This window comes from Bactrocera tryoni, unplaced genomic scaffold (assembly GCF_016617805.1).
Source record: "Bactrocera tryoni isolate S06 unplaced genomic scaffold, CSIRO_BtryS06_freeze2 scaffold_847, whole genome shotgun sequence".
NCBI lineage: Eukaryota > Metazoa > Arthropoda > Insecta > Diptera > Tephritidae > Bactrocera > Bactrocera tryoni.
The window spans coordinates 31652-41353 of NW_024396499.1; the positions used below are offsets into that span (position 1 = coordinate 31652).

General features: G+C 35.1%; 1 protein-coding gene across 1 annotated transcript; it reads left to right on the forward strand.

Annotated features, from left to right (window-relative positions):
* Nucleotides 1–3188: 3188 nt before the first annotated feature.
* On the forward strand, nt 3189–5821 carry LOC120781997 (histidine-rich glycoprotein). The gene is made up of 3 exons (XM_040114162.1): nt 3189–3258; nt 3352–3433; nt 5626–5821. Exons 1-3 carry the CDS (start codon nt 3202–3204, stop codon nt 5664–5666), a joined length of 180 nt encoding a protein of 59 aa, XP_039970096.1. The 5' UTR covers nt 3189–3201; the 3' UTR covers nt 5667–5821.
* Nucleotides 5822–9702: the final 3881 nt, after the last annotated feature.

Sequence of the window (9702 nt, forward strand, 5' to 3'; positions counted from 1 at the left end):
GTGGAGTATGCTAACTATGCAGACGGACTAAGACGATTTATAATATGAATATGCCGATCAGTTTATCTCCTCTAATCAGTTTAGATTCACTATAACATTAGCTGTATGCGATTCATCATTGTTCTCTCAGAGACCAAGTGGAGGTGGTATTGCAAGGAATGGGTGAATCAAATGCGGCTAATGATATATGTGACCTGGTCTACGGAAAGGGGGCTTAGTTGTCAAAAATAGTTAATGAGATAACGAGAAATGACGAAACGAGTTGTTTATTTTAACAGCTGTTTCCCAGAAAACTAGTTTTCGCACGTTAGCTCCCTTTTCGTAGACCAGGTCACATAAAGACCTTGATCAATTTTATCTTAACTCTTCCCAACTAGCTTAGAACCATTATAATACTCGTATAAGCTGCATTCGCTACAATAAAGTTTTCTGAGAGGCGAATCGAACAAACAATTGACATAAGTTAGATAAGCTTGAGATAGCATATCAAACAGTTTAACCACATTACTAAGCCATCCTTATACTCTCTTGCTTTGCTTTCTTTAGAATCATTTTATTATTACTTTCTCATTATTAAAAACTTGTACACCTTAATTAATTTAGTCAAAGCCTAAATTGATCATATACCATCTGTTGCAGTTAATTCTGAAGTTAAGTGAAAGTTAATTAAAACTGAACTCTACCCTCTGAACGTCATCACGTATGACTGATCGGCTCCGGTTCTTCCCATTGCCTACTATGCTAGTTTGACTAATTGCTGCCTTTTCGCTTATTGGATTCGCCATCAGTTCATACGTAAGCAAGTAGGAGTTATGAGTATTACGTGAATCAAACTGCCAAATCGTTCGTAACACCTTCGTATTGACCTGGGCTGACAATAAAACAAAATTTATACGTACTTAATACAAATATTCTTTACCACCTTCAAAATAGAATGCTTTTGAACCAATACAAGCATGAAACCCATAATGCAATTTTCTATACACTTGCAAGCCTTTAAATCTCCATTGGAATGGCCTTCAGTTCTTACAGCGAATCACTCATACACTCATATTGGTTTTAATGGCGTGTTCTCCGAAACGAATTTTTCAATATTGAAAACAGAGACAAGTCACTGGGAGCCAATTCTGTTGAATACGCTGGGTGGGTGATTGGCCAAAAAGATTCAGATCTTTTAGTACAAATCTGAAATTGGCATGAAAAGACTTTCGCCTGAACATGAATATATGTAAAGTAAAAAATGTGTTTCGCGCTTCGCTCAACTTATGATCAACAGCCTACTGAGCTTACTATTCTCAATACCATCACCCATATTGAGACTCAGCATTCATTATTGGTTAATATTAGACCAAATAGACCACGTCCAGCACTCATTGAAGAAAATGAAGCAGCCGTAGCTGAGAGTGTACACGAAGACCGTGGAGAGTCGATTCGGTGCAAATCGGACTGAAGTATGGCGCATTATATGTCGAGATCATAAATTAAAAACCTCCCGAAGCAACATCGTTTATCTTTATGGGCTCTTGAAAAGATCCAACAAGGTAAAATGTTTTCGAGCCAAAGTTTGCTCAGCGATGAGTCCCACTTCTGTCTCAATGGTTATGTAAACAAGACAAATTGCCGCATTTGGAACGAAGGACAACCTGAAGAAATTCAAGAGCTGCCATTTTTTCATCCAGAAAAAAGAACGGTTTGGTTGAGTTTGTGTCATCGGTTCATATTTCTTCAAAAATGATGCCAGTGAACTGTCAATGGCGACCGTTGTTGTGCCAAAGTATGTTCTTTCGAATGATAATAAACATTCCCCATGTAATTTGAAGTTTCGGTGGTTTTTCCTTAAAAAAATACGGAACCTCGAAATGGATCACCCTTGTCTATCTGCGTGGCATAGTTTGTGGGGCATTCTTTAATGTTAGATTAGGTGTTAGATATACATAAATTGGACCTTCCCTTACTTCGCCAAATATTCAGTAAAATGACGAAAACGTTATTTATGCAATAATATTGAGTTATTATGATCAAAGTGAGTTTTTTTTTACAACTTATTTTCAATTCCAGCAATTTTTAAAAAACATGTGCTTTAATTTGTTTGAATGTAGTTCAAAGTAGTTAATGTTTTGCTAATTTGAAATAAAATTATAACAAAAATTATTGCTTTCTAGTTTCGCTCACTCATTTCCGAATAGAGTTCGCATTTAACAAAAAAAATAAATATGAAAACGCAATTCTACGAAATTATACTATTCTAACTTTTTGTTAGTGTTTTAGTTATTCGTTTGAAACATGTGTCACTTTTTACACTCTCTCAAATTAATTCCATTATCTTACTAACTATATCTGCTTTTAAATACTTAATTGCACTTCATGCTTGCTTGCATTCGGTCTATTTATAATTGATTTTGATTTGGAATAAAAAAGTAAAAAATAAAATTAAGTACTTACATATATACAGGGTGCGACAACTTTGATTAATTATAGACAACAATTTTGTTTCATTACCTGCAATTTAGAGGCCACAAACGAGTTGTCAACAGAACAACGTCCAATATTAAACCGGATTGTATGGATTCTGAAGGTTTCAAACATGTTTTCAATTGGACCGCGACCAATATTCAACCGCGATTGAAACTATACAATTTCAGTAGAAATATGTCCTGGACCCCCGGCGTCGATTGTGTGTGACAATAACTGGTCAATCTTATCTTCACATTTGACTTCATCTCTCTGCGGTCGACACGGTTATTTGAAAAAAAAAAGTGAAAACTGTACTCCAGTCATTCCCGAACCTTTGTTCACGACATAAAATATTCCACACCCTGTATATATTTCCACTTTTTTGTACTTTTAGGGCGGAGTATATTTTCTTGCTTTTGAAGTTTTAGAGATATATATTTTTTACAACATTTACATTTGGTTTCCGAGTCAAAAAAAAGGACCATAAAATGAAATAAACAAAAAAATATTTTGCTTGAGCTCAAAATTGTACCCTTCCAACACTCCACCTCTTAATCTATCAATACTCTACAAACTTCATTTAACAAGTCTTTGCAGACTCACTGATTATATAAAAAGAAATGTTTAAAAAAACTTCTAAAAATTTTTGCTCTACCCTAATGAAGTGCAAAAAATGTTGACAGTCCATTATAAAAGCCGCTCATCTCTGTGGCTCTACATCAGTTTGTCATAAATCGTGCTAACAAAATGAAATTGAATTTCCTGATTGTTCTAATAATAAGCGCATTCTTCGGCGTCATAATGGTGTGTCAATAATTGCAAATATATAAAATATCAACAGAGAATTAAACATTTGAAACTTCTCGTATACGCAAATATTTTTGTTTATCGTTTCAGGCTCTTCCACAACCAAGTGGTACACCACCTAGCGGTCCTCCACCAAATGGACCACGTCCTAGCGGTCCACCACCAAACGGCCGTAAGTAGATGTAAGATCAAGATTCCATATCAGAAAAGCACAATAGTTAGTTTACCTATACATATATGCCCGATGTGACTAGGATATTAGTAAGCTAACACTGTTGTTATTCATTTTTGAGACTTATTGAGGTCTTTACCACAAGCATCATTCCTTTGAAAAAAAAAAAACTTACTGAACTTGCAAAGCACAGTGCTTCTAAAAAGCTTAATACATACGTTTGCTTTAGGAAAAAAGTTAATATTGTCTATGTTTAGGTTATTGTTATACTTTATTACTACCAAATTAAAGAAAAATATGTAATTAATAATTTCAATGAAACTGGTTTAAAAGCTCAATGCTAGAAAAAGCACACTATGCTTTCAATTTCAGAATAATTACAGCTGATGAAAATAGACGGTTCAAATTTCAGTAATTTCAAATTCTAAATGATTTTCTAAAATTTGGGAGCTCTTTATGAATAGCTTTCCATCATATGAAAGTTCAATTAGCATAAGTGTTATTATTATATTTTATGAATACACAAATATTATCTTTTTTTCAATGAAAATGTTTTCAAAGCTCAGCCTTCGAAAAAGCACACTAAGATTTTTTTTCAATGAAAATGCTTCTAAATTTCAGCCATCGAAAAAGCACACTAAGCTTTCTTATTTGCTATACCAGATGCTTTCATGAATATTTATGAATATCTTTCCATCATACGAAAGTTCAAATAGCATTGGTGCTACCAGTATTATCATAATTTATCAATACACAAATTGTATCTTTTTTTCAATTGAGCAATTCACAACCTGTCGTAAAGCATCGTAAAATCGTAAAATTATAAAAAAACAGGTGTAAAAATTTATAATTTTACGATGCTTTACGACAGGTTGTGAATTGAACAAATAAAAATGCTTTTAAAGCTCAAAGTTCGAAAAAGCACACTAAGCTTTCTTATTTGCTATACTAGAAGCTTTCATTTTTGAACGAACTATAAGTGTGTGATTTAAAATTCGCGAAAACTAAATTCTTTTCTTAATTTTGAAAACTTTCTATGAAAGCTCTTATCATATAAAAGCTTAATTAGTATTAGCGACATTATGATATTTGTTAATTACAAAATTAAAAACAAAACAACATTTTCCAATGAAAGCGCGTTTAAAGCTCAAATCACATTAAGCTTTCTCGTTTTGTATGCTAAAAGCTTTCATTTTTACATAAACTATAAATGGTGCATGTCCCATATATGATTTAGAATTGCGAAACTTTATTTTCTAAATTTGAAAGCTTGCAATTCAAAACTTTTTATGAAAGCTTTCTATCATACAAAAGCTTAATTAGTGTTAGCGTCATTATTACATTTATTAATTACAAAATTGTAAGCAAAACAATATTTTTCAATTAAAATGCTTTTAAAGTTCAAATTAAACTAAGCTTTCTCGTGTTGTATGCTGAAAGCTTTCATATTTATACGAACTATAAGTGATACGAGTTCCCTAAATGATTTAGAGTTTCGAAAAATCATTATTTTTTTAAATTATGTATATAATATGATTTAAAAGTTCAGATGTTTTTATTCTTCTAGACATTTTCAAGCTTCTGCAGCTCGTGAAACTCTTTATTGTTGACACATTCGAGTTTGTCCTCGAAATTAGGCTATTTTGTAAATAAATCAAATTAGTCCAAATACATATATATAGTACATAGAAAGAACTCAAAAAGCTTTTAAATATAAAGTCAAAATTTTCACAGTATTATTTCGATATCAGCGACTTCTGCCGATTGTGCTTTCAAAGCTTTCATGTATATATGGATATTTATACGAAAAACAGAACGTTAGTCATGTTTGTTCTAAGACATTTTGAAAAGTTGTTATCATACGAAGCTTGTTCTTTTAATACAGAGCCATATACTACATACATATCTTAGCGAGAAGTTATGTAGAATTGCCTAGTTTTGTTTATAGCCCAGATTTTCTAAAGATTTTTGGAAGAATTCGATTAAAAAATTTAAAGGTGGCTCCAAACTTCACATACATATATTTGGCAACACAACTCTTTCCAAATCCCAAGCCAAGGTCTCATGTCCGTGTACATATTGATATACAAAGCACTTTTTTCACAAAATTTCCCCATTCCATCTGCACTCTTTATAAGTTCACGTAATAAACACAGCCTCCATTTTCTACACATTTTACTATTTTTCTGCAGGACGCGGTCCCCCACCAACCAATAGCACCAGCTCGGGCTAGTTGAATCGTCTAACGACATATGCAGGAACAAAGCCTTGGACAACGGATAAACCTCTATGAATCAGTTTTGGTCTTAACTCTACAGATCTACAATTTTATAGCAAATTCCTCACTTCTGTTTTTTTTAACAAATTTCAAATTAAAATGCATTAAAAAATTACAAAAATTTTGTATATTTATAAGAAAAATTCAATTCTGCCAACAAAAAGCTGTTCGAAAAAAAACAGTTTTAATTTTGTGTCAGCAAATCGTCTACTTTTTCTTTTTCCTTCAATGTGAGTATATAATATACTTCCACCCCAGTCCACTCAATGCTCACTTGGTGTTGTTGTTTAATTTTTTGCCAGCTGTTGTTATTGGCTTAATAAAACCATAAAGGTAAATTATTGTCTTTGCTGCATTTTATCTGCCGCAGTAATAAATTCCAACTTAATTATAAACATAAAATGCTTGGTTTTGTCGATGCATAAATATGACCACTTAATGTGGTTATATGCGAGTACCGTGCAGTAAATTGTTATTGTAATTTTTTGGGTTGCCAAACTCGCCTACAATTATGTTTGTAGCGGTCAAGCTACGGAATATTGAAGAAAAGGCATGAGAAAACGGTAAACTGCAGGAAAACACAAAAAAAAATCCCTTAAAATAATACTTAAAACTGGGAATATATATTTCAACAACTCAATATTTTTAGGCAAGAAAACTGACTTTTCAAGATATAAAGTCTACTTTTGGAATACAAGGAGCGCTCAGAGATTCTTTTCGAACTCCATAGCTGAAGTCTGACTGAGGATCCTCTTCAATGTCTGCACTACGTCGTAACTTTTTACTGTACTTTAGAATACAGAGAAGTTTTTGAGATCCTTTTAAGTTAGAAATCGTGCTCAGAGTGACTTAATATTTACTGTTTTTATCCACTTATTTAAAATTTTGTCGAGCTCATCAGAAATGAGTTTCTGATATTTTCATCTATTTCTACATCTAATGGTCCCCGAGGGTGGTAAGGTGCAGATAAGTTGTCATCGAGGTCATCTAACGGTAGACCCAAGAAACATGCTATTTTGACGTGGTCGGACCATAGGGAGAGAGGTGTCGGATGTGTAAGGTTAGTTGGGCATGCAAAGAGGTGGTTAGTGTCACGCGGGGACTCGTTGGATGCTGGACATATACATGTATTTGACATGTCTGGGTCGATTCTGGATAAATCACTCTCATTCTTGCGGCAACGCAAATTCGTCGTCTGCAATTGGTGGTGATTTGACTCCAAGTACGCTATTCACTGAGAGGAAGTCGGTGAAGGTGTTTATTGCTCCACTGTGAATGACGGTCAGGACATGTCTGAAGTTGTTGCATCCGAAGGCTGGTCTGCGTATTGTTTTATGTCGTCGACGTAGTTGAGGAAAGACCTCTGGAAATTCCTAGGAGACGACTCTGTTTCAAGCAGGCGACTACACTTTTCGTGGAAATCATCCCAACAAAAACTGCTTGTAGAGAAGTTTATTATGCTCTTTAACTATAAGGGCCTCACTGTGTAGATTTTCGATCAGAGAAACCATGAGACCACCTGTTATAGTTAGGACTGCAGTGTTCTGGCATATCTGAGGATTTTGTTGCGGCTCTGTGCTTTGGCAATAATCGCGGTCGTATGAGCTGTGAAGCAACACAGGCTGTCTAGTGTCAATTTTTACCAATATCTTAGCTTGCTTGGCCACAGTGAAATCGGCAGTAATTGTAAACCCGCTGAGGCACCTTACCCAAATTTGATTAGGATGTGAACTAGCAGGGATTAACCTGTCTTCGTGCCATCGAACACTGGATTAATAGGCTTCACGAGAGCTAATAACCAGCAGGGGTCCACTGAACTGTTGGGATTTAGTAAGGCAACTTGTTGAAATGACAATCAGAGAGATGAAGTTGACACATTTACACATGTTGTCAACATATTTCTCCTGCACTCTCCAAATTTCGTCAGCCAAGGTTTGAAGCATCTTTGTTGCCATATTTTTTACGAACACGTCGAATTGTCTGGAGTTGCTATTAGCCGTTTTAGTAAATTTATGGCAGGCCCTGGGCGTTTCATCGATTTGCGATGGTCTTTTTGATCTATGTACAACTGGAAGTACTGGACAGAACAGACCAAGCGCGACATGTTTAGCTGTGCAAGTAGGATTTTAATAGGCTTCCGAGATATCAGAGCCCAGGTAAATACTTATCCTAACCTAACATGCTTTGACATTGAGTGAGATTTTCTACCAACGTTTCACTTAAGCCAAATCATATTTTGTGCGAAGTTGATACCTTTCTGAGGTATTTTTGCCTCTCGCTGTAGATAAATTTATTACTTATCAATTTATGGTTTATATGTGATCTTACATGGCTCCTCCAGGTCTCTACCAGTCCACTTTAGTCACATCAATTAGATGCATTTAGTGCACGAAATGTTTACTCGATTTAGATGTACAACTTACCTAGATATAACTGCTCCCGAGTATAAACTTCTTCACAGAAAGGACTACTAAATCTAGTGGTTTTGAATACCTTGTGTTAACTGTTTGTGTGTTCAACATACTTAAGGAAAGCCTTATCTCGCTATCAACGTCATCGAGGCACTTCGTGAAGAGACTAGTATGAGTGCCAGATAAGGTAATTATAAAGTTGACGAGATGACAAGAAAGGCCTCTTGTCCCGCTAGCAATAGAATATGAAGCTCCGATCTCTCAGCATTGGGATACTATTACATCTTGTGCTGTCACAAGATCTTGTTGGCCCAAAGTGAATCGCCATAGGCCTGGTGTGCTTTTTGCTCCGGATAAGTTCAGTATATCCCTAGTTGTAGGGGATCACTACCCTCTCGGTATCCACGAGATAAAGTTGAGAATCTTACCGGACTTCTACTTCCACTTCCTCTTTGACTGTCCCATGCGAGATCATGGCTTAAGCAACTGCAAGCTTACACTTTCAGAGAGTGAGCGAGTTGGAATAAAAATACAAAGCCGAAGCAGTTTTGTGGGGACTCAAAATAAAGAAGTTCACTTGATGGTATTCATAAGGAACTGCATGTAATAAATGCGTTCGCCATCTTTAGCAACAGCCACTGTAGAAAAACACAAAATATCGCTAAATTTTTGAAAGTTGGAGTGATATTCTAGTTGAAACCAAGTAAGTATGTTTCGAGTAAAGGACCGTATAATAATTTCCAGATATTTTTGGTTCGAGGAATGTTTATAGGAGCTTTTGTTTGGATACCTATAATCTATTACTAATGATAACAGAAAACTTCTGCTATCTGAGTTCCAAACTTCTGCGAAATAACTGTTTAAATGTAATCATGTTAAATGTTTTTGAATTCAAATTGTGACTTTGACCTAATCCATAGCCTCCGACGATGTCAAAATCAAAAGATTGATCAAGTTGTCTCAACTTTAAAGTAAAATTGTGGATTATTATATTTTTTTTTCAGCATTTTTTTTCAGCAGTTTTTTAGCCGGATGTTTTACCTACGTCCTAATCGACTTAATGAAATATATACTTAATTAAGAAAATCATTAAATGAAATGCCAAGCAAGTTTTATTGAACGAAACAATTTTGAGGTCGCTATCCATTGTTTACAGTTTTAAAGCAATATTTCCAGCAGCTGCTGCTCAGCTCAAATCCCGTCCAATTACATTTCCTTATTCGTCATCTTGAATCAGTTGAATTTGTACTGCCCAACAGCTGGCGGACCACGGCACGGAGCTTGGGTTTAGTAGCAATGTTTATTATTAATTCTAAAACTGGAAAAAGTGTTTTTTATAATTTAGTGAATTTGATACCTCCGCGTATGTTCTGGGCGTCAGCTCCGCCATTCGATGTTGAACCGGTTGAAGGTGATGCGGTAGTAGAGCCTGCCTGCGGGCTTGCGAGCTGCCAGTTATGAGATTACATTATTTACAGTGGAAGTTCAGTATATAGGTTTTCAGCTCACTTACCACCAAACCGCAGCTAAGCACCGTTAGCAGTAGAAAGAGTAGAAAGGACTTCGACATTTTTGTAATA